Raw genomic sequence first — 27,654 nt, forward strand, 5'->3', positions numbered from 1 at the left:
TCAATGTTCACTGTTTCGTTGACACGCAAAGTCACTGAAGTAGTCTGATATCTTTGATTGAGTCCTGGTATTGGTCTGGGCTCTGAGGTCCTCGCGAATGAGATCGTCCGAGATCCTGAGGAGAGTCTGCCGCTCCTTACTCCGTTTCCCGCCATGGCAGTCGGTTCCTTTGAAGTCGAGAGTACGGTTGGGTAGCAGTCGGAAAAATATGCCGGTTTCATCAGCATTAAATATGTCCTGGGGCTGATACTCGGACAGAATGACGCGGAGGTCGTCGGCCCACTTTGTCATTGCATCACTGGCGATGTCTACAGATTTAGCTTCGCCGCAGATTTTCTTAAAGCTGATGTTGTGTCGGTCTTTGAATCTGTCTAGCCACCCTGTGCTACAGGCGAAGTTCTGCTCTCCAATCTTCTCGGCCAGATCCTTGGCTTTAGCTTTCAGCATCGGGCCGGTTACCGGAAGATTGTTGTCTCGGGCATGCGTGAACCACTTTAGTAGCGCAGTCTCGGTGTCTTCATATTTGGCTGTTCTTACCTTCTTTCTGCTGGGGCTTATACCATCGTTGCTGTATGCAGTCATGATCTTTTCTTTTGCTTTCAACCATGTCGATAAAGTATTTGCTGGGATGCCGAATTCTCTAGCAATGTCAGATTTTGACCTGTCTCCCTTTTCCACGGCTAATATCGCTCTGTACTTTGTCTCGACTGTCTTCGTCTCTATCTTCCTCTTCACGCCGGTCTTCGCCCTATCAATCGATCCAAGTATCCCCCCGGATAAACCGGGTCCTTCGTTGGATTGCTCAATTGACTTCGACATTTCGAAACGGGTATGATTTCGGTGAGAAACACCCCTGCTTTTATCCCTATGTGACACTCATGACATCTCCTCACTAATTCTGCCCAAAGTACTTCGACGCTAATTAAATAATTGTTTCACTCATTTGTCGGTTTAATTGAGCACATGTGACCGTTTCATGCGTAGTCCTGTAAAAACATTAAGCCTAGTACCGGGCCAGTGTTGTGATTGTTTTCTATAGCTTAGTTCCGCTTCACTGAGTGTATACAGAGGTCGGTGTTTGTTATGGCTGACAGACACGGAAATTACGCAATGTGAGTAGAACCACTTTTTATCGCCGATATCTATCAATTATAAGATCTAACGGTTACCTTTTATCATTCAATTAAATAACAATAAACACTTTTCTAAAACATGAATATTGTTAATTACAGTATTGTTCATTAATATTCACTTGTAAAGCCTATTGTCGGTAAAATTGCAAAACGGCGTAGCGCATCAGCAATGTAATTGACCGGCACAAAATTTATACTTCGAGTTCTCCGATCATATTCAGTATATGTTTTGTTGTTGGGACCAAATTTTTACTTCGAATTAACAGAGTTTTTCGAGTTTTCCGAATTCAAGTTTTCCGAGTTTTGATTACTAGAATAAAGAGAAGATTTTGCCGGGACCGACGAAGTGCTTCGAGTTAAACGGGGTCTTCGAGTTTTCCGAGTTCGAGTTAACGAAGTTCGACTGTAGTTTAAAGTCATTTGTATATTACATGTCACATAGTTTTAGCTTATAGCGGTTTTAATATGTTATCTTTTTATCTAAGTATTATGGAACAATTCAGGGAATAAACCGTAAATCATGTAAAATTAGAAATATTTAAAAATTTAGAAACTTATTTTACCCTGTCGTGACATCCGCCGGAGAGTGGGAGACTAAAATTAATTTCTATGTTGATAGGACTGACGTTTTACAAATTCATGGCAACGTAAGCTATAGGAAGCTTATTTGATGTGGAAGTATTATCAATGTGTATTAATGATTAATTTCACATCCTTGTTCATGCGCGCGTACCTTTCCTGTTAGACGTAACCGTACCAGACACATAGATAACACCTGAGAGCTTCCTGCGAGTTCGTGCCAAATACGTACCTTCGTGGCACCTGGATGATACTTGTGGGAAGAAATGCCTGCAAGGCCCGAGAGTGCATACATAAAGCTCTTGGAGAGATCATCATTTCTCACCCAAATTTCATATGGTCAAGTAACCCAGCAGGTCTACGAAGACTACTTGTGCATGTATGTTACCCTGTTATGCCTAAATGATACCGAAGATTGCACAAAAGGCATACAAGTGAAGAGAATATTTAATACAAATCTAAATTAGATACAGTAGAGCTAAGCAATGAATTAAGCCGCAAGGTGACCGCTGCAGACTTAGTTGCCAATCCAAAACGGCGTGACATTTTTTAAATTACAAATATTGCAACAACTGAATGAAGACGATTTAAGAAACATTGTGATGTCGATGTGTTCTGTTCTTTACTTTTTCCTGAAACGAAACCGACATGGGTAACTTTTTATTAAGTTGTATGATAAGTGTGATGATCTCAACTTCCCTATTATGATAAACGCTTTTTCTATTTCTGGATCTAATAAGTCAATGTTTTACATATTAAGAAATGCCGTAGATATACATGATACAAATGAGAATGACGCAACATTTTACATCAAAAGAAAGACAGAGCAATGATGATATTAATAAAATGTAGATGAATTATTGATAATTTTCTATGGTATTATGCACATCTGATGTATACGCGTGCAGAAGTATGGTCCAGGATATTTTACATTTATTATCAGAAACATCTACCTTTTTTTTTCTTTTAAAATTTATGAAATAATTTAATTTAAGGTCCCAACTGTTCAGTCACAAGTACTTAAAAGTGCAGACAAATTTGAATTCAACAAAGAACAAATTATTGAATAAAAAAATGCATTACCAGGGGATATAACGCAAAGTTGATTTTGACACTGCACTTATAAGAAAGAGTTTGGGTTAATATGCAGCTCCCATATATAATACAATTACCATTCTAACATATCTTTTTACAGGATACAGATATTTAATTTCCTCCCAGTAGGTGACGAAAAGTTACAGTAAGCACGAACTACATATATAAACAAATCTGAAAATGGGTTTGTTATGCATAATGCACGCCTTAAGATAGGTACAATGATAATGGAATTAAATCTTACATCTATTTCTCACTCACATTTGTCAAGCTAACGCCATTTGTACGGCGATTCCCCCGTGTCCGTCATCATTGATAATCTTAATCGTCTGTACACGTAATTTAAGTACTAATGGTAAATGGCGACGCATTAGATAAGATATATTCCATAGGTAAAATACACTCTCATGAAAAACTTAATTAGGCCATAATTATTCTAGTCAGCTATTAACTAGAAGCCTCGTGGTGCTGTTTCCACCTTGATAGTCGTTTATAACGTTTGAACACGCAGACACACAAGTTAACAGCATCCCTTAATACAAATTTAGAGAATTCGATACAGCAGAGCCTAATTACTTATTCACTTATATGTACTGTGGTCAATTTTAAGTGTTGTGTTTGTTAAACGGGAGACATCGCCGGTAAGGATTCGGACCGTACATATATACCCGTCTGCATGTCAATTTTGTTGCCAGAGGCATACCACTCGCCACTCTTTGGTGTGATACTATACGATAGACTAGTTAATGTAGGTTCCAGTGTTAAAACCGTCGATTTCAAAATTACTTTTATAATTTCCTATCAAGTTTAATACGCCTGTGATCGCAATGTATTTATAACTTAGAAACTTTCTGAGATAACAAACGAAATATCTTAATGTCAACAGAATAATAATTTAAAGCTCAAATTAGGTCAATATATCACAGCTTTACATGGAGACTCCTAACAAAAAAGAAGGAAAATAAGACCTGATGTTCCGGAAGAGTAAGTGTCTTCTGCTTCAATGAAGACACGTTCATTGTATAAATCGATTAAATTATTCATATCCCCGTCGTTAAAGTGGTCGCGCCTGTTCTGAAAGGATGACATCTTTACAATTGATCATAAGTAGGGTTTTGTTTTCAGTAACGAAAGGTACTCCTTTAAAAATGAAAAACATAAAGCTTACAGAGAAAGATATTTGAGCGAAATCAAGGACTGTTATTCATGACTCATTCGACAGTGTAGGTACACTCCACAAGATAATTGTCACACCGGGGATTTATTGTATACCCGCTGTCGACTTGTTGATATATATATCCTTAGCCAAGTATTAAAATAACATGTTATTTAGCGTAACATGAGCTCTGAAATTGGATAACTGACTAAATGCAATGTAGGGTATTCATATAGAGTTTGCAAGGTTTAAAAGTATGAGCCACCTGTCACAATCGAAACAATACTGTTTTTGAAGGTGACCTGTTCTATTTGTCTGAAAATCAAAAATTTCTAATTACATTAAACGATAGAATAGTTGATTATATGTTAATACTTGGCAAAGGGAACACTCGGCTTACAGTAACGATAGTAATAAAAACGTAGTCATTAAATTGGAACTTTTTGACAAATGTAATTCTTAAAAGATGAACTAGATAAACGATGTATCCTGATAAACGTCATATTAAAATGAATTTTTTTTCAATATCGAAAGGTTTACTGGTACGTCAGACTTCAGAGTAAGAGAGATATTTTTATGTTTGCTATTGTAACGCTTAATATCAATCTCCAATGAGAGTAGTAATGTCGTACTTACCATGTTTCGGCCATCACCTTCCTGGTGATACATGAAACCAACATACGGGGATTCACTAAGTGTATTATTAACGTATCGCTTAACTGCAACCTAGTTATAAGACATCACGTAGTAATTATAATAATGATAACCTGGTTCATAATGAGATTGTTAATATGAATTCAACGTTTATATATCCGAATGTTAAATTGTTTAAAACAACGCAAAAACAGTGCCTCCAATTTAATTGGCATCATTAAATATAAACTTAGAATGCTGTTTTAAAGCTTAAACATCATTTCGTCAGTAGCAACATCACTGAGATCTCTTTCTCTACTAGTCCGGTTGCCAAACCAAAGATTTTTGGAGAAAATTGCAATGCGGTCCGTACAAAGTTTTTTTGCCACTTGTATTCCTCTGAAGTGTGCTCTTCGAGAATCTGTATGATGCCACTTTGTCATCCTTGATCAATCTGTACAATATGCAAATGAAGTCCGCCATTACTGAAAATTTTGTTTTCATCAATGTCTCAGTAACTATAAATGGTGTCAAAACGATTTTGGTGTCTACCCCCATGATTAAGACATTTCAGTAAGGATCACGTGGAATCAAGAACGAAACAAATGGACATTCAATCCCTTGTTTTGAGGAGCACAGAATCAGATTAGGCCATTCCATTAAAAACCACACAACTGTTTTCAGCGAAATGTTCAAATGAGGACATCCATCATTGATAATCTCAGTTGTAACTGCCATAAAAAGCAGAAACTGTTCTGATAGTTAATTGCATAAACTGACATGAAAGGGAAGGAACAGACGAACCGCAGCACCGTCGTCCGGATGAGACGTTAAACCGCGTCAACGTGTGCAAGCTGACGGGGTCTAGAGAGCTGAAAAACTTACATGAAGGTGAAGGAGCAGACGAATTGCAGTGCCATTGTTTGGATGAAACTTTGAACCGCGACCACTTGTACAGAGTCATCCAAGCTGACAAGGTATGTGGAACTCGGACATCGCATAAAGAGATTTGTAAAGGTACTTGAGTTCAGACTTCTTCTTTGTTTCACCTTCAGTAATTGATCAGCAAATATCAATAGGAAGAAAAACAAAAATATATCTTTAAGGTACAGATGGAAGGGTGTTGCTTCTGCCGTGAATAAGATGGAATCAAGAAGGAACTTAGCGTAGCAAGCACTGATAGGATACAGACTATCATTGAATCAAGTAAACGGAGATGTGATTTTCTCCATGATGATCTCGAAACTAGACTTTCCGCAAACATTTAGAGGTCCTTTATCATAAAGACTGTGTATCTACATATACATTCAAAACTCACACCAAGAGGCCGTTAAATAAGCTCAGCTCATCAAATGTTCAGAAGAGACATCTGAAGGTAAACGTCTGCGTTGGTCCAGATCGAAAACCTTCAACTTCAGGCAGCATAGCCTTTTTTGTGGAGAGGAATGCTTCGACATTGATCCAAAGCATCCAGATCGGTGTAGAAGGGTTGTTCTTTGTAGGGCAGTAGACCGTGGTGAGTGGGTGGGGGAAGAATTATGAGGAAACCCTTCTTGATATCTGCAGATCTCGTAAGGACAACTGCGGACACGAAGTAGAGACAAGTTTGACTTGGGCAGTGAGAGATCTGCATGCAGCCGATGGTAGATACCACACAGACTGTTACAAAAAGTTCTGTTCATCTCGGTCAGTGAAGTCAGCTTCAGTGGCATCTAGTAGCAGTCAAGAGGAGGTGGATGTGACTTTTGAAATGAAAGTCAATGCACTGAGAGCAGAATCATCGCGAGTGGAATTCAATCGAAATATGACCTATACCAGTAAAATGGCGGAGTAGGCATTCTCTAGATTGTTAGAATACTTTGGTTCGGATCTTATCGTGCTGAGTGGCACAGGTGTTGCTAGTCTTCTTGTGTTTCGAAGTAAAGCATCAAGTTTGTTGATGCTAGTGCCGAGCAGTGATGGAGATGATGTTGAGATAGGACTGGAAATATTGACATCCAGATCATCCATGATTTAAATGAATCATTAGTTGATGAAAAGAAGTATCATGCCATAGTCAATATGGACATTGCCCTTGACTGTGTCAATGCAACTTTGTTATTATTGCTCTCAAAGTTTTCCACAAAGTTTGACCACGCTTTACTAGCCGCTCTGATCATGAACATGGACACTTACTCGCACAACTGCCAGTCGCTCATGCCCTTTCAGGCTGTGACACTGTCGCTCAGTGCTTCGGAATAGAAAACACGCGGTCATCAAAGTTCTCAAGAGAGGTATAGCACTGCAGAAATTGGGTGTACTCTCTGAGGACATGGGTGATATCATTCAAGAAGCAACAGCATTCATGGCTGCATGTTGCGGGGTCAAAGGTTCAGTCACGTCGAACATGTCTGAGGCCCGGGTAGAGTTCTGGTCAAGAAGAATGGGCAGAAAAACGTAACAAAGGCTCCAGAGCTTAAGTCACACCCAGCTTACCAAGAGGCATTCAAAGAGAATGTAAAGCGGGGGCACATCCAAACTGCCATTTGAAAATCTGCTCTTGAAACAGAACTTCCAGCATTGGATTCTGTCCAGTTCGGATGGGAACGTGACGACCGTACCCGATGCTTGACCCCAGTAACAATGCAATCAGACGTCAGTGTTGCTCCACCGGAGGTGCTGGAAATGATAAGATGTAGTTATGGATAATCCTTGTTCGACAACAATGTATAGATGCTACAAAGCTCACCTGTCATGCACAATGTTTTGTGTATGTCACGGGGAAGTACACTGCCAGAATAAGCACACCCAACGTGTTGATGACAGTGGACAATTTTTCTGACTTGTTTGGTTACTGAAAACTTGCATCAACACAAGTAATTGAAATGTTCTTTGACGATTCACATACACACTAAAGTTGCCAGTCCATTCTTTGCAATACTGCAATGACCTCATCCGATGCTTTACCCCTAAGAACATAGGTATGAACACGAAAATTATTTTGATACCACGTGAAATTATCTAAATATTGACAAAAACAATATTTTCACTTATGGCCGCCTCAATATGTCTATTCATCATCACGTAATTGATGCGTTCTTTACTGAAATGACTTCTGATTCTACATCCCTCAAAACATGGGGATAGACACCAAAAGGATTTCGATACCATTCATTGTTACTGAGAAATTAATGAAAAAGATTGTCAGTAATGGCGGCCTTCATTTCCATAATGTTCGGATTGCCCAAGGATGACAGAGTGGCATCATACAGATTCTGAAAGAGCACATCTCAGAGATATAGAAACAGTCTTCCTCGAAACAGTATAAAATTTTAACAATAGACTTAAACTATTTATATGTGTATGCATTGCTTCATTAGAATCGAGGTGTCTGGATGTATACAGGTGATCAATAAACGGCCACGCGCATAGTATAATTTTATGGTTTTCACATGAATGTTACAGGAACATAAATGGTTTTCTCAGAAGGTGACAGCTTGTCTACGTCATTAAATAAAATGTACTATACTGGGGTACTAAATAACATGCTACCACAGTCCACTGCACACATAACCCCTCTTTAGGTAATCATGAGTATATGACCATGACAGAGGCTGTGTGAAGTGGACTATGATAACAAATTTGAAAGAAAAAGAGAGGTAATCATTAAGCTAGTATTGATTAAATCGATAACGCAGATATAGTAATAAATTTTAATTATACTTTACATTAATTTACATTCATGACAGTGTCATTATAAATTCTTGATCCTCACGTATTTCATACAGTAGAACCATTATCTTAAAAATTCCTGGACACGGAATGTAAAAATATCCTCTCCCTCTTTTATAACAAAGTTGTCATCTCTCGACAACTACTCTCTTTTCCGCCGCATGACACGTTCAAATATACCATTTCTTGAAGATACACGCAGTAAATACATCAATTACTTAAGGAGTGAAAATGTCTCATGCATGAAACTGGCCTTCAATCAGCTTGGATTTTTTTTCATACTAGCACGAAAAAAAAACATTCCCATCAAAACTCAAATGAATAAATGACTAACATTTCGCTTTCTAAATCTGTGTTGTATTCAAACGAGATTATCTAACTCATTTTAGCTCCAAATCAAAGAAAGCTGATATTCATAAATTTAATCATTCTGTCATATGAAATTGTGATTTGACTGCCCAGATATGACAGCAATGTATGTGGTAAGTAAAGCACATGATGAACAGAGTACGAGATATACTGTATTTAATTTTAGATTATTTGTAGTAAAATTATGCAATGTATGATCGATAATGTGTCATGAATACAACAACTGATTTTCTCATTACTATTGAAATGAGTTTCATTTATCAGCATTTAACAGCATATATAATTGCGGCACCTTTGCAGTCTCTATGACTACTTCAATTATTACATATGCATAATGTAAATATCCCTTGGTGTTTTACCTTCTTCATCTAACATAATTCAAATTGCATAAACTTTTCAGCGTTGGCAACATGTTGTGATAAGATTTTCCATACTTCAACGACACGATCGATAAGAAATGCATTCCTTCCATCAAGACGACATCTTTTGTTGAAATTTCTATGATGTTGACCACTGGTCCTTTATATTTTGTCCATGTATAAAGAAAAGTTTCTCGCTACTCTGTTATCACATTTACTTATCTTACAGCGTTTATCTGTTTATCAATTTTTCTCTGGTTCTGTGGTGTTATAGAGTTTGGACATTTTATTTCTGCAGGCGTTCCCGGGTATCACACATCCTTAAGGAGTAGGCTTGTTACACAAATTAAAGATCTTATTATTTCTACTATTTATTCATTCATTTAATTGAATTAAGACTTAACGGTCCATCAGTACGTTTAAATATATATACATGTACATAGTTCATCACGTTTAACACTTAAAAATATATAAACGAGGTTACAATATATAGTGAAAGCATTAATTACAGACAAATCTGACATAGTTTACATGATGTTTCAAGTAAGTATACACACTATTACTATACTGATTGCTTTTAACTGCATGTTGTTTTTAAAGTGTAAATCCTCATCAATCGTGACCCCAATGTCCTTTTCGTCTCTAGCATTTTTCATTAGGATAGATCCTACCTTATCATACTTTCGTTTTTGCATTAAGTTAAAGAACTTGACATCGGTTGTGTTGGAATTTCCGTAGCCATCAAGGTGTGTTTAAATCATTTTTAAGTGTTTCAGCATCCTTCGTTGCTCTCTTATCTGTCCAAATCATTTTGATTCGTCAGCAATGGGTAGCGAATTTCCGGGAAAATGTTGATGTGCACAACAAATAAAAATGGGCCAGGTAACTTCCATGAAGGACACCACTTACTATCGGATACGTTTTAAACGACTCTTCGTTTAATATCACTTGCTTACTTCTGTTTTAAGGAAGTATTTTATCCAATTTACATCATGTAAGCTTACACCATATCCTGACAATGAAAGGTTGGTGTGGCACTTATCAACCACCTTCATAAAGACCATGTATAGGACATCTGGTTACCTTCCTTGTTTATAATCTTTGTCCATTCTTCAAGTACTATACGCAATGGCAGTTGAGTTCGCCTTCCAGAGATAAACCCGAGGTGTCGGTATACCAACCTTTACTAGTGTTTAATATCTTCATTGGTCCATTTGTCAGACTTACAATTAACGAGACTTGGTAGATCGAAATTAAATGTGAACTTAAGTTATTTCTTATTTGTTTTTAGAATATTTAAGTGCATCATATATCTTCATAGACAAATTCTTTGAAAGTGAAGCTTTAAACTCCTTTGTGAAAACACTACTGGCATGGGATTTCGATTTTGTCCCTATCTCTTACTGCCATCTAATGATCAGCTCCAGTCAATCCCTTGTAGTCTTAATTCCGTGTTGTTAGTTTCCTTTTCTGAGTTTACATACTCCCACGAAAGCTTTGGGTGTTGTTTTATATCGTCTGTTATACGCTTTATCCTTCACCGAGTCTCTTCTTTTCCATGTGTAACTCCCATGGTACTTGTTTCCCGACTTCAGCAGCATCATTTGTGTTTGGCGACAGAAGTAATTTGGCGTTCAGACTAATATGGAATACAGTCGATCCATGTTTTAACAAAATTAAATGAGATGTTTATTTATGAAATATATGCAGATATACACGTAAATATATGTTTATGTGTGGACTTAGATCATGCAAGACCGTGGGTTTTTTATATCTTAATACTGACATAAGATTTATATTTATTATATAATTTGTTTTATATTTCCATATAAGACCTTTTATTGTTAATTTATTGATTTATTTATTTGACGGATTTTACGATCGCTGTTACGGTCGCTGTTACGATCTGTCGGCCTTTTTTGTCGTGTAAATCATATTTAGAATCTAGATCCTATCTCCACACAGAGATTTGGATTGTATCCCGATTTTCACATTTTTAAAATAGCATGGACAGAGTAATGATGTTGCAGGATTATAGCCTATTTCAAATGGACTTACCTGTATTTACAGGTGATGTCACATTATAGGTGGTTTCTCTTCACAGGTGATGTCACATTATAGGTGGTTTCTCTTCACAAGTGATGTCGCATTATAAGAGGTTTCTCTTCACAGGTGATGTCTCTTCACAGGTGATGTCGCATTATAGGTGGTTTCTCTTCACAGGTGATGTCTCTTCACAGGTGATGTCACATTATAGGTGGTTTCTCTTCACAGGTGATGTCTCATTACAAGTGATGGCTCATTACAGGTGATGTCTCTTCAAGGGTAATGTCTCATTACATGTGATGTCTCTTCAAGGTAATGTCTCATTACAGGTGATGGCTCATTACAGGTGATGTCTTTTCAAGGGTAATGTCTCATTACAGGTGTGTTTTACCTGCTTTCGCGGTGTTTCTAGCCTATATTGGAAGCTGATATCATATAAAAGATAGGAGTTGTATTGAGAGTTAAGAAAGTAATTAAAGTTTTATGTACTTTGTTCTTACTTTATGCTGATACAGTATATAGAATAATATTTAATATTTTGTTATATCAAAGTTATATTGGTGTAAAATATAATTCAAATTTTGCATTTCTTTAATAAATGACATGGTGTTGAAATAATATAAAATAATATGTAGTTTCTTTGTATGAAAACAAAATGTTCATTTTCCATCATTTTTCATTACGCCTAAATTACCACGTTATGGTATTCCCACTCAACTTAAGTATAATCAATATAAAACCGCTAAGCTCCTGCAGTAGTTTGTTCTTTTCGGGATTTTTGCGAGATTGTTACTTAAATCATTAAATCAACTAACGTTGCTACCTACGAGACAACTACCCACTCCAAGACAACTATCCACTACTACCCACTCCAAGACAACTATCCACTACTATCCACTACAAGACAACTACCCACTTCTACCCACTCCAAGACAACTATCCACTTCTACCCACTCCAAGACAACTACCCACTTCTACCCACTCCAAGACAACTACCCACTTCTACCCACTCCAAGACAACTACCCACTTCTACCCACTCCAAGACAACTATCCACTACTACCCACTCCAAGACAACTACCCACTACTACCCACTCCAAGACAACTACCCACTTCTACCCACTCCAAGACAACTATCCACTTCTACCCACTCCAAGACAACTATCCACTACTACCCACTCCAAGACAACTACCCACTACTACCCACTCCAAGACAACTACCCACTACTACCCACTCCAAGACAACTATCCACTACTATCCACTCCAAGACAACTATCCACTACTACCCACTCAAAGACAACTATTCACTACTACCCACTCCAAGACAACTATCCACAACTACCCACTCCAAGACAACTACCCACTTCAACCCACTCCAAGACAACTATTCACTTCTACCCACTACAAGACAACTACCCACTACTACCCACCCCAAGACACCTATCCACTACTACCCACTCCAAGACAACTACCCACTACTACCCACTCCAAGACAACTACCCACTACTACCCACTCCAAGACAACTATCCACAACTACCCACTCCAAGACAACTACCCACTTCTACCCACTCCAAGACAACTATTCACTTCTACCCACTCCAAGACAACTACCCACTACTACCCACTCCAAGACAACTACCCACTACTACCCACTCCAAGACAACTATCCACTACTATCCACTACAAGACAACTACCCACTACTACCCACCCCAAGACAACTATCCACTACTACCCACTCCAAGACAACTACCCACTTCTACCCACTCCAAGACAACTACCCACTACTACCCACTCCAAGACAACTACCCACTACTACCCACTCCAAGACAACTATCCACTACTATCCACTACAAGACAACTACCCACTTCTACCCACCCCAAGACAACTATCCACTACTACCCACTCCAAGACAACTACCCACTACTACCCACTCCAAGACAACTACCCACTACTACCCACTCCAAGACAACTACCCACTACTACCCACTCCAAGACAACTATCCACTACTACCCACTCCAAGACAACTACCCACTACTACCCACCCCAAGACAACTATCCACTACTACCCACTCCAAGACAACTACCCACTACTACCCACTCCAAGACAACTACCCACTACTACCCACTCCAAGACAACTATCCACTACTATCCACTCCAAGACAACTACCCACTACTACCCACTCCAAGACAACTACCCACTACTACCCACCCCAAGACAACTATCCACTACTACCCACTCCAAGACAACTACCCACTACTACCCACTACTACCCACCCACTCCAAGACAACTACTCCACTACTACCCACTCCAAGACAACTATCCACTACTACCCACTCCAAGACAACTACCCACTACTACCCACTCCAAGACAACTACCCACTACTACCCACTCCAAGACAACTATCCACTACTACCCACTCCAAGACAACTACCCACTACTACCCACTCCAAGACAACTACCCACTACTACCCACTCCAAGACAACTACCCACTACTACCCACTCCAAGACAACTACCCACTACTACCCACTCCAAGACAACTATCCACTACTATCCACTCCAAGACAACTACCCACTACTACCCACTCCAAGACAACTACCCACTACTACCCACTCCAAGACAACTACCCACTACTACCCACTCCAAGACAACTACCCACTACTACCCACTCCAAGACAACTACCCACTACTACCCACTCCAAGACAACTATCCACTACTACCCACTCCAAGACAACTACCCACTACTACCCACTCCAAGACAACTACCCACTACTACCCACTCCAAGACAACTATCCACTACTACCCACTCCAAGACAACTATCCACTACTACCCACTCCAAGACAACTACCCACTACTACCCACTCCAAGACAACTACCCACTACTACCCACTCCAAGACAACTACCCACTACTACCCACTCCAAGACAACTATCCACTACTACCCACTCCAAGACAACTACCCACTACTACCCACTCCAAGACAACTACCCACTACTACCCACTCCAAGACAACTATCCACTACTATTCACTCCAAGACAACTACCCACTACTACCCACTCCAAGACAACTACCCACTACTACCCACTCCAAGACAACTACCCACTACTTCCCACTCCAAGACAACTACCCACTACTACCCACTCCAAGACAACTATCCACTACTACCCACTCCAAGACAACTACCCACTACTACCCACTCCAAGACAACTACCCACTACTACCCACTCCAAGACAACTACCCACTACTACCCACTCCAAGACAACTATCCACTACTATCCACTCCAAGACAACTACCCACTACTACCCACTCCAAGACAACTACCCACTACTACCCACTCCAAGACAACTATCCACTACTATACACTCCAAGACAACTACCCACTACTACCCACTCCAAGACAACTACCCACTACTACCCACTCCAAGACAACTATCCACACTACCCACTACTACCCCCACTCCAAGACAACTACCCACTACTACCCACTCCAAGACAACTATCCACTACTACCCACTCCAAGACAACTACCCACTACTACCCACTCCAAGACAACTACCCACTACTACCCACTCCAAGACAACTACCCACTACTACCCACTCCAAGACAACTATCCACTACTACCCACTCCAAGACAACTACCCCACTACCCACTCCAAGACAACTACTACTACCCACTCCAAGACAACTACCCACTACTACCCACTCCAAGACAACTACCCACTTCTACCCACTCCAAGACAACTACCCACTACTACCCACTCCAAGACAACTACCCACTACTACCCACTCCAAGACAACTACCCACTACTACCCACCCCAAGACAACTATCCACTACTACCCACTCCAAGACAACTATCCACTACTACCCACACCAAGACAACTAACCACTACTACCCACTCCAAGACAACTACCCACTACTACCCACTCCAAGACAACTACCCACTACTACCCACTCCAAGACAACTACCCACTACTACCCACTCCAAGACAACTACCCACTACTACCCACTCCAAGACAACTACCCACTACTACCCACTCCAAGACAACTATCCACTACTACCCACTCCAAGACAACTATCCACAACTACCCACTCCAAGACAACACAACTACCCACTCCAAGACAACTATCCACTACTACCCACTCCCACTCCCACTCCAAGACAACTACCCACTACTACCCACTCCAAGACAACTACCCACTACTACCCACTCCAAGACAACTACCCACTACTACCCACCCACTCCAAGACAACTACCCACTACTACCCACTCCAAGACAACTACCCACTACTACCCACTCCAAGACAACTACCCACTACTACCCACTCCAAGACAACTATCCACAACTACCCACTCCAAGACAACTACCCACTTCTACCCACTCCAAGACAACTACCCACTACTACCCACTCCAAGACAACTACCCACTTCTACCCACTCCAAGACCACTACCCACTTCTACCCACTCCAAGACTACTACCCACTCCAAGACAACTATCCACTACTATCCACTCCAAGACAACTACCCACTACTACCCACTCCAAGACAACTATCCACTACTATCCACTCCAAGACAACTACTCACTTCTACCCACTCCAAGACAACTACCCACTTCTACCCACTCCAAGACAACTACCCACTAATTCCCACTCCAAGATAATTATATAATGTTAAATGCGCTAGACAGGATCGACATGATGGAGCAGCATCACATCTTCACTTGGATGAATGTCTCCAAAAAATCTACTACATTTGTGTAATATGTTGCACTGTTAAAAAAATATATAAATCATGTGGTTGTACTTGTATGATATATCAACCAATGTATGATATGTATCTTATGTCAATGATATATATTGTGTGTAAAGTGTATTACGAGAATAATGTAAAATTATCAGTAGTGTGGAAATGAAATGTTACATTATTCTATGTATTTAATTTTAACAAATGTGTATTATGAAATGTAATATTATGGGATTATTTCACGACAACAAATGAGAAATCCGTATCATGAATTCATATCTCCTATCATATCAGTTTATTAATTTCAAAGGAATGATTTCAAAATTTGATTTAAAAGCTCATTTACAGTATAATGCCTCGGGTAATAGATCTAGATAGCACAGGCAAAAACACCGGTACATTAAATAAGGTGAAATATATAGTGACCATGGAATTGATTATAGCTTGTTCGCTATTGCCTTCATCAGAGACATATACAACATATATAAAAATATGTGATATGTACGCCTCTGCCTTTATTAACATCTTTCTTTGTGTTATAAAAAGTGGGCGAATCGTGAACCGCCCGCGATATGTTGAAGTCCGTGTTCCTTTTATACTCTACACCAAGGACATATATGTATGATAATAAACTTGTTAATACACGAATATAGTAAACGTTACTGTAACATTTGTTACGATAATAATATCTCTTAACTTAATACAGTCGATACTTTTATTGCAATGCACGTGTATACGTTGTACTTAGGTAATATTAATAAATTAGTTAAGTTTGAACCATTAATAATGGTAAACCATGGACTTAGATGTAATTCTATATGTATAGTCCGTAAGTATATCGAAATTTGGAAGTTTTTTTTCTAAATCCGGAATAATCGTTCCCATCCAAGACCCGACATTCTAAATTTAGTTTGATCGAAACCAACCTTGACCTTCAATAATAAACAAAGTCGAAAATGGCGGATGAAGCTGCAAGCTCGGAAGCGGGAACGGGTAGTATTATGTCTCGATTTGTGTCAGAACTTTTGGGAAGTCCATTGAACATTGTATTACTTGGAATATGTGCATTTTTATTATATAAAATTGTGTCTAGTAACCGGCAGTCTGCTGCACCACCACCTCAAGAACCTGAATTACCAAGGATGAAGAAAAGGGACTTTACACTGGAACAGTTGCGTGAATATGACGGGAAAGGTCAAGACGGTAGGGTTTTGGTAGCAGTTAACACGAAAGTGTTTGATGTGACGAGAGGGAAGCGCTTTTATGGACCAGGTGAGATAATAGTTTTTTTTTTCACAAAAAGTGAATCAGGCCCTTACGTCACCAACGAAATTATGCCGGTTCACGTGTGACAGGCATGGCCACCGGTTTGATAAAAGCTAGGCTACCGTTGACCTCCTTATATGAGAATTGTTTTCAATCGTTTTTTATTCTTGTACTGTGTCAAATAAATATAACTATCAAGTAACACATCTTCTTGAAAACTAATGCGAAAACTGTGTAACATTCAGATCCGTTGATTGTGTTATCGTTATCTGTAATTTTATGATTGCTATCTTAGATCTGGATTTATATCTGGATCTGATTTTTTCTGATTTTATGGTTGGTCGCTCCATTTTAGACTAGAAATCATAATGCAGTTTATACCCTACTAATGTCAAACATTGAAACATTGAAATATTTCATTGTCACATGTATGCAACTATCTAATGTAACTTATTACGGTAGTATAAGTTCATAAACATGAAATTAAAAAAATTGTTGTCATATTTCATCAAAGTAAAACAGAAAAAACGTACACTCCCAACTAAGATACAGATATCAAGTTTCAAATTTACCGTGTGAAGTACAATCGTTCATCAGAGAGCATCTTAACAATTTATATCCCAGTCAGTTTAGTTGGGTTATGATCACTACCCTGAAGTATGACCTTGCCATTGCCGTTGATCTAAACATTAATTACAATAAAATGGGAAACATAGGATCCCAGAGTATATTTCAGCTATCATTTTGATACATTTCTGTATGGACCCACACTTGTGTGAAGTGCATCATAAGAAGGCAAGCTGCTATAAGATCTATTCAGATCATAAGAACACTTCAGTATACATGGGTCAACACCATATGCATGAAGTCTGTGCTTAAGTTTAATCCAGTTTCAACATATATATACATGTATATATTAAATGATGTATCAAATGTTTTGCCCATCCTCAAATTTTATTCTTTTATGTTACTATCAGTTAACTCTTTATGAATCAAAGTTTTAGAAATAAAAATATTTGATGTATCAAATTTTTGTAACAGACATTTATCCAGGATAACTCGGTCATGTGCAATGATACCTGATTATTCAAAACTTGTATTTTTGTTCTGCAACAGAATTTCACACATTTTGACAACGGGAGCTACCAGACAAAGGGATTACAAAATATATTGCACTGTTATTTACTCTGTGTTACAAGGTTAATGGCTGTGCATAGATTAGAGTTTAATTGCTCACTCATACAAGTTATGTGATGTTTGCCATTGCAAAAATAGTGTAAAGTGAGGTCTAATTTTCAGAATTGTAAAAACATAGAAAGTAAATCTTGAACACTTAATATGACGAGTCAGGGTTAAGGGTTATCTCCATCTGAACAACTAACCAGAAGAAGTATGATGTCATTTCATATATTTATTTTCAAAGACAAAGCATAGAGATTGAGATTCCTAAAACAATCCAAATAATCTATTACAATACATTGTAAAACTTGTCTAACTCACACTTACACACAACACACAGTGACATTCACATTCACGTTAGTGACAAAACATATTTGCTCAGTAGTACAGATACAAAAATAAATTTAATTCCACTATGTAGAAGACTGCAAAATAAGATAATTGAATTGCTTCATTGGATTAGATAGATAAATTAATTTTATCAATAATTTGTATAGATATAAACAGTTGGCAATATAAATCAAAGACTTACCCCATTTGGGGCAGGACAGACATGAAAGTAATGAGAAATATCAAAATTTCGGTTCAAGCCCAAAATCAGAAGTAAGAAGGTTAAGCAGAAAAAATGAAGAAAGAATTTAAATTGATGAAAGAATTTAACAGTACATGTCACAAGTCAAGTGGTCAGTCATCGTCCAGGACATGTACAACACATAACTAACAATAGTATGCCTGTTCCAGGCCTACTAGATATGTACACCAGACAAAACAAAAGTAACGGACGCTTACATGAATGAACATGAAACAAATATAGTGTAATGAATACAAACAATCATTGGTATTACAGGATGTCACATATATACATGTAGATAAAAAAATCCAACAAAATGTCACTGTTACACACTGTACATCATATTGCTTTGCCTGTTATGTCATGAGTTGTTTAACAATCTTCCTATCTATGATAATTCATCATGATATACTAAAAAAGTTTGTATTAGTATGATACCACACTGCGCTGCACAAATAGAAAGGTAATATAATCCCTCTTTCAAGGACAAATCCAGTCATTGGATCATCACATATTTAGATCATGATGTTAAACTATTGATTGTATGACTGGACACATGTGCACTGTTATGGAGTGATTTAGGTTAAACTGAACAATAGTAATATCATAAATACATAAATGTCTATGTAATTAATTTCTATTTTATATTTGATTTACTAAGCTATTTCATTTAAAAGTCACTATAATGACTGACAGATATAGACTCTTGTTAAAGACATACTTGAAGCTTTGTTATAAGTTAACCATACATTGAAATGAATAAATCACAGAAATGTAATTTAAAGCAACAGCTATTTATTTAAAAAAAAAAAATTTTTGTTGAACATGCATGTCTTTATTTCCAAGTACTGGTAGATGTATATCTCTATGTGTTGGGAAAAAACTTATATGTGGCCTTCAAGTCTACATTTTTGTGCTATTACAGGGGGACCATATGCAGTATTTGCAGGACGAGATGCATCAAGAGGACTGGCTTTATTTTCATTGACAGAGGAAGCCATCAAAGATGAATTTGATGATCTATCAGACCTAACCTCGATGCAGATGGAGAGTGTAAGAGAATGGGAAATGCAATTTACAGGTATTTATTGGCATTTTATTACGTAAATACCTGATAAAATATAAAATAAGAATGTAAATATGTTTGATGATGTCAGATTTAGAGATAGGATGTTTTTGTTAATCAGTTATTATGCTTTATGTAAATTTTTTATTTAAATCATCATACAGACTGACTGCAGGGAAATAATCCAAGATTATTAATAGACAGTTATCTTGGAAATTAAGAATTAGGTTGTGTTAGAGGTATAGACAATAGGTACACATTTATCAAAAACTTCAAAAATGATAGCTGTCTTGAATTTCATTTATGAAAACTTCAAAAAGGGTCTCTCTCAAATTTTACTTGGCCACTAACACATTTTCTGGTTGTACATACTTACAATTTTGTATTGTGAAATTAATTTGAAACAAGATTGGCCAACATGCAATTGTTTTGAATTTAAAAAAATAAATAGAGACTAATGCTTTTTCTCGGCCTGAAATCACACTATTCTCCTTGATCCCTAGTTCATTAGTTGAAGGGAAAATTTTTAAACACATATATTCATTTTTGTTCAAAATTTCTATGGCATACATGTACATATAATTCTTGATTATTACGTGTAAGAGGAAAGAACCAAGAGACACATAATTGAAAAAGATCAAACAATGATCGCATTTAAGTGGGATCTCTTCTTCTTTTTCTTCTTCTGCTTGTTTTGTGAATATCATTTATAATAATATCTGTATACTATGAAATAATTTATGATCTTGTCAATTTTTTATTCGACTTGCTCATGTTATGTTCAGTATTAACCTGCCTAACATGATACATTTACCACTCATTTGTCTAGTAATTGACATTTGTTATAAACAGTATATATAATAAAAATGTATATATAGAAACCCACTTTGAACATTGGTTTTGAGCTTGAAGTACACAAGGCATTATTTCGTGGTTTAAAAAAATAGAAAATGTCTATGGATATCTAAACTTTGAAATGTAGGTTTATTTATAGACACATCAACCTTCTCAAACCTTCCTTTCAGGCATTCATCTTTGGAAAAAAATAAGAATGTACATGTAATTTTTCTTTGACCCCTTTAACTGTTCTGATCACCACCAGTTTATAAACTTTCCCAAATTTGTTATTCACATTGTACATGTTCTTATTGATATTCTAGTTATTGAGCTTAAGAAAATGATAACAAATTAAAGTAATTTTCACACTGAAACAGGAAATTAACACAAGCAGGAAATGAGCACAAAGAGGAAATTAATCCGATCAAGACTTACTTAAAACAGGATCAGATACAGATACCAAGAGGCCCAACAGGCCGGCATCATATATTCCCTGGTATATCTGTAATGGAATAGTTTTCACATATAAATATACAAGGAGGTTTTTTAACCGATCTGTGTTTCCCTTAAACTAGGTCGACTCAAATTAAAAAGTGAATATTTCCATCTTCAGTTTTCATTGATTACTAGATAAGTAAATGGTTTTATAAACAAATGATGAAACACCAATTGCATAATTGTAATCAATGAATGGCTTATATGTATTTAACAAATTCTATATTCTTAAATTGATTGAGAATTCAAGTTTCCTTGAAAAAGAATATGTTGTATATTTCAGTCATGTTTTCCTTTTGCAGTTGTATTTAAGAACCCAAAAAAGCTTTAGATATTGTGAATGAAAGAAACATGTTACCAGTTGACAGCTATTCTTAAATGAAATGTCATTGGTTCTGTCCGGTGCAGTGTTATCAATTTGTAAACATTAAGCAAAGATTTTCCTATAGAGCAGTTTACTATTTTTCAGAGTATAAGGTATTTTCTCTTTATCATTTCCAGAAAAATATGACTACATCGGTAGATTGCTGCGACCAGGTGAGGAACCAAGAGATTACACAGACACAGAGGATGAACCTTCATCAGAGGAAAAGAAAGAGACAGACAAGAAAAAGGACTGATACCACCATCGCTTATCAGATATGGTACAAGAGAAATCGCTCTTCATGGTGTTCAATGTATTTTGTCCACTTTTTCGGCATCTGGTGTCAGACTGATGAAATTCCTCCTCTGCATACTAGGCTGGCTATCATTATTGGGCACAAATGCTTTCATTTTTTGTTATTATTGTAGACATACTTCCAAATGAGTGCACCACTAAAATTATTTACGTGGATGTTAAGAAATACTACATTTAGTTACTTTTCTTCTGATTAATTGAATTTCAGTCTTAACCATGGTATGTAATGTAATTTATAATTTTTTGGTCACAATTTATATTTTTTGTGTGAAATTATTTACATATATATATATAATCAACTTTAAGAAGATAATATTCAGAAAAGAATAGCGCATCAAAAAAGGAATTGCTTACTGTTTCACTAGTTTGAAAAAAAATTTGACAGGAGATATATTTTTTTTAAATGTCCTACTTCATTTGTTTATAACAATAGGCGTAGAGGAATATAGGTCAGAATGAACCAGAAGCCTTCATGTCAGTCAGTTTTATCATGGTGCCAATATCATCCTTTTCATCAACCCCATTGCTATCATCACATTTATCATGTTATCATGAGGTCATAATGGTATCTTGTAACATTGAATATTCTAGATTTGTTTTCTCTTGTTATATTTTGCTAGCTTTAGAATTCATTTGCTTGGGCCATGAAATGGAACCATATGCTTGTTTCTATAAAAAAACAAATTATTTGTTATTATTTTTGTACGGTATAAAAGTGATTGATTGAAAAACAAAAGATAAATTAAAACATACAGGAATGAAAAGCAAATGAAAATTGCAATGTAAGGAAACTGAAGTTATATGTGTTATTTATTGTGATGAAAAATATCCCTGTAACATTTTGTTCTTGTAAACCAGCATCCGACTGATAACAATTCAAAATAAATTATGAAAATACTGTTTACCATCAGTTTGAGTTTTTTAAAGTGGAAAATTGGATGACAGTTCAAGTTTCTTATTCTTTTCAAAGACAGGAAGTATTGTCAGTGTGTTCAGTTTGGTATAATTCTTAATTTTGATGTAAGTCACAATAAAATATTTATGCTTAGGTTCACATCAAGCTTCCACTTGTTCTTGATCATTAAGGATTCTTAGGACTAAAGTTTGATCTGAAAATCTTTTCTTAACACTAAATCAAGTGATTAAAATTTCAAATTTGCAATCAATTTGATTGATTGCTTAAGATGTAAGAGATACCTGTATAAAAAGACATTGTTCAACATCCTTTTTTTAATCAGATTCTGTGTTTGGATATAGCCATGATCCTATAGAAGTCATGCATGCACTAGTCATTCAAATAATTTTTTTTTATAATTGGTGATAAAGATCAATATACTTAATGTTAACTTTTTTTAGTACATATAATTTGATTTTTTTAATTTTCAGGATTTGATAAAGAGCATTAAAATCACAGTTACAAATTATTATTAAACAGATATTTCAAAAGCTTATATTAAACATTATACCAAAGTTTCACTTTTTTATATACAATCTATTTAACAAATTATTACTTGTGTATTGGTAACCAATAATATCAATACATACTGTATTAACATTAAGTATTTTCTATCCCACTGCTGCTTGTTGTCATTTGTCACTTCAGTTACTGCTGATCATGTAGCTTGTGAAGATGTCTTGTTACTTTTTGTCAGCGATATGGCTGTAGTCCTGGGCACAAGTTACAACAAAATTACTGAGAAACAAAAAGAGCAATTTGGTAATTACTGCTTATCTGTTATAATTGGATAAGGTGTCACATATCTGTTCAGGTTCAAGAATATCAACAGGGTTGCCATGGAGTATTTTATAAATGTTGTCCTATTGCAATTTAGCAGGGTCCTTCTGTATAGATTGAATGGACTAATTTGTGACCAAGATATTTTTATCTGTAATTGAGTGTTCTTTTTTGCTTGACATTATCTTATGGATAAACATGAATAGCTAAGATTGTGGAAAACTAACTTTGATATCACATTAACTGAGTTTAATCAATACAAATCTTGTATTGGCAATTTTACAGATTTAATTTTTGTCCAAGATATTTTTCGATATTTTGCTAAATTTGAATCCATCACTTCCCATAAGCATAGAATCTTGATACGTGTATGCATTTGAATGACTACATTTATATTTTGTACATGTTCAAGTAGATTAATATTGTAACTAACAACATGCCATGAGTATCATATTACAGGGCCTATAATTGTATCCTGAAACATGCATGTAAGGGAAGTAACTCATCGTACAGTTTGGTACTATAAATTATTGTAAACTGTATTATAGTGTAGACAAATGTACATACCATATTTACATGTATTGTTGAAAGATGCATCATATGTCCCTTATCACTGTGCCTATCATGCCATGTTTTCTACTGTTTAATTGTCTAGAGTGGCCACATAATACGTCCATAACTTGAATCAGAAGTCATTTTAAAAAATTTGAAAACTCATTTATCCTGTTGTTGTTCTAAGAAGGTATGTTCAAACATTGTCATAGAGTGGTTGAAAAAATCTTACTCCAATTTTGAAATGATAGGAATGGAAGATACGTGTACATCATTTCTTTTCATATCTCTATGTTATATTCTTTTATAATCAGTTTGTGAATTTCATTCTTTGCTGTTGTGATAAACTTAATAAGAGGTGTATGTTTGATAACAATTGCAATTTTCAAGACAGAAAAATCAAAATGATTAAGATTTACCAGTTATACAAAGTAAAGAAGTATTATGAATTATGATGAATAATGCTTTGTCATTATGCCGTAGTAGTTTCAAATGGTAAATGATTAATTTGATGTTTAGGTTAGCTGAGAAAATGCATTCAGTACATATTTTATCAAAGAATAACATTTCTCTTCCTAAAACGTGTGGGACCATGTACAAAAATGTATTTTTTTATTTATTTTTCCCTGTAAGTTTTGTTACACTGTGTTCATGACATTGTGAGTTATGAATTCAAGTTTTAATTTTTAAGTTCGAAAAAGCATGAAATGTAAAACCTGATGTGAATTTTAGTGGAGTTTAAAGTGATTTATTGTAAAAATAATTTGATTTAACCATGATATATTTTATCTTTAGGGTGCTATAATTCAGATATTGGTGAACACTTTCAGGTCCTTATTTTTACAAATGTTGGTATGTGTATATCCTGTTTGATTCGCATACATGCTAAATTCTTTCTTCCAGATTATATACTTTGTACCATACAAAAGGGACAAAACATGGAGTGTTTTAATTTGATGTTAAATTGAAATCCTGTTTTTGTTAAAAGGCGTAAGACACTGGCATAATAAACCATCGGATTGTGTAAATATTTCAGACTGTGTGTACAATGGATAAGCAGTGTATCACAAATTGTATGTACATAACTTGATGTACATTCCTTGTTGATAAGATTGCCCTTTGCCTATCAGCATGGTGAGAAATACTTTTGCCAAAGCCACAATGTATGTCATGTTCCATTGACCCTTTGTTAAGTTGTCTTCACCTCTTCTTTAAGGTAACTTACCATGCATACAGTATACTATATCTGAGAGGTAACAAAATTCTTGTGCAATTATGAAATGTATGCCGATTTTTAAAAAAATTGTGCGTTTTTTTGGCAAGAAGAGTTGATATTCAAAAGTCCAAATTAATTAAAAATCATTAACTAGGCAGTTTATGAGGATCGGTTGATCACACTTTTATTTCTATCTCGAGTATAATACCAACATTTATTTCATTATCCTATCAAAATGGACAACAAGGGCAACAGGCAAATACCGGTATAGATTGTTAAAATGCTATGCTACGAGAATATTTTGTCTGTAGAAAATAATTTATATTTAAAAACACCTGTGTACATTGTAGTCTTGTGTAGATTTAGTACATCTGTAATATATGGTATGGATGATTACTTTGTTAGTCCTATGATTCACAGGGAGGTGTAAACTATATGGAAATTTGAAATGTTTCACATGCTTTACCAGTATTACTTATTGCCAAGCTATTACACGTTTTGTTTAACAGTGCATCTTGCCTTGAATATTTAGAAAATGCTTATAATGCCTCCTGTTTTCAACCCCATTTAAGAAACTATGGTTGATGGCAAGCATATACGCTATTGCCTCCTCCCAAATTCTGAAATCACTGATGATTGCTGTGTATATGATAAACACTAAACAGATACATAGTAATAATAATCTAACTTTTGTATGTAGATATTGATTTACATTTAAAACACATAATATTAATTGTTGAACAAATAACTAGAACATAACAGCAATGTCTTCAATTTACAATATACAACAAAGAATATCATACATTTTAATGGTGTGAAAAGATCCCAAGGACTGATCACCGATAGATAGTTTTGTATAAAAATAATGTATTATTTTTTCGGTGACAATGTGCATTTCTTACCCACCTGCTATCTGACTATTACAGAGCTTTAACGTTTTCAAATGGTTTAAATACTTTGGAACTGATACCATCTAAAGAATCAACAGGTTTATAAATTCATATGCTCTCAATGTTTTCTGTGATTACGTCATTGTATCTGTTTGAAGAGTACTGTGTCGGTATTCCATTTTGATGGGTTTTCAGGTTACCACCTGCAAATGTATCAAAGAGGATATTTGGTAAAGAATAATGAAATACTGATCAGAATCAGACTGGTCTTAAAATGTGTATGAGGGAGGAAATTTCAATAAGTTGTGGTGTTATTAATATTTGTGAATGTACTAAGGTTAACTTCCTTGTCCAACAGCCCATTGTCATTATTTTTGTCAACTAAAAGTTAAAATGACAGTTTGTAAAGTTTGTAGTTGATTAACTTTGTAGCCAGAGTCATTGTACATATTCAATATATATCAATCTTGTATAAAATTGTTAAGATGAACTTGTATTTTTTGGTCATTGATTCAGTAAAAAGTGATTCTTATATTTTGTTTGAGTGTTTTACTTGTAATTAAAAGTTAACTACCTCATTGTACACTGAGGAAATTGTTATTTCTAGTGTGGTTTATGATGCAGGATGTAAAAGGTTTCTGGTTCTACAGCTGACTGATTCACATTCTGGTTTGAGTGTGTATCATCAACAAACAGAAACCTTATTCCAGACTATAGCTGTTTAACCTCTATTAAACCCCCCCACACCCCCCAATCCCCCCCTTTCAGGTATTGTTGCTAGTGACCCAAGTTTAGTTTGATTCCACGAGAGGATGTAACAAGGATCAACTGTCAGAGAACACAATTCCATGGGTACATTGTACTACGGTTTCTTCCCACGTCAATCCCTTACACTCTTCCCAAGACAAGAGTGATTTATATAGGCTGATAGCTTGTTTTGCAATTGTTGTAAAAAAAGTTTTTAAATATTTCAAAGACAATCCAAGGCTAACACATTGTAAAACACAATGTATAAAGCTTGAATTAATGGGCAAAGCCAAAGAGAAGAATATTATGTTGGTAGTAAATGACTTTCACTTGAAGACCAGAAAGAAAAACTTTCTGTATTAGAAAGCAGTTAGTGAAGTTTGAACTTGAAGAGCATTAGGGACCGTGAAAACCAAAAAGCCACCTTCAGTTTGGACTATAGTGACCACTTTTTATGTTGTCATGCAGAACAGTAGATGGGAATCCCCTTGGGAAAAAGTTGTTTTTCAACCTTTATAGAAAATGCCTTGGATATTCAATTGTTACTGGGAGGTAAAAAAAATTAATTCCAATCCC

General features: G+C 36.1%; 2 protein-coding genes across 2 annotated transcripts; one reads left to right on the top strand and one right to left on the bottom strand.

Moving 5' to 3' along the window:
* LOC132545477 (tigger transposable element-derived protein 6-like) lies at positions 1-819 on the bottom strand. Its single transcript, XM_060209159.1, has one exon. It carries the CDS (start codon positions 817-819, stop codon positions 1-3), a length of 819 nt encoding a protein of 272 aa, XP_060065142.1.
* Positions 820-16,801: 15,982 nt separating this feature from the next.
* On the top strand, positions 16,802-23,426 carry LOC132545577 (membrane-associated progesterone receptor component 1-like). The gene is made up of 3 exons (XM_060209268.1): positions 16,802-17,117; positions 19,787-19,942; positions 21,761-23,426. The coding sequence occupies exons 1-3, from the start codon at positions 16,802-16,804 to the stop codon at positions 21,877-21,879; spliced, it is 591 nt and encodes a 196-aa protein (XP_060065251.1). The 3' UTR covers positions 21,880-23,426.
* The last annotated feature ends 4,228 nt before the right edge of the window (positions 23,427-27,654 follow it).

The sequence above is a fragment of the Ylistrum balloti genome, unplaced genomic scaffold (genome assembly GCF_031769215.1).
Source record: "Ylistrum balloti isolate Yb309-2 unplaced genomic scaffold, AGI_CSIRO_Ybal_v1 Utg369850, whole genome shotgun sequence".
Lineage (NCBI taxonomy): Eukaryota > Metazoa > Mollusca > Bivalvia > Pectinida > Pectinidae > Ylistrum > Ylistrum balloti.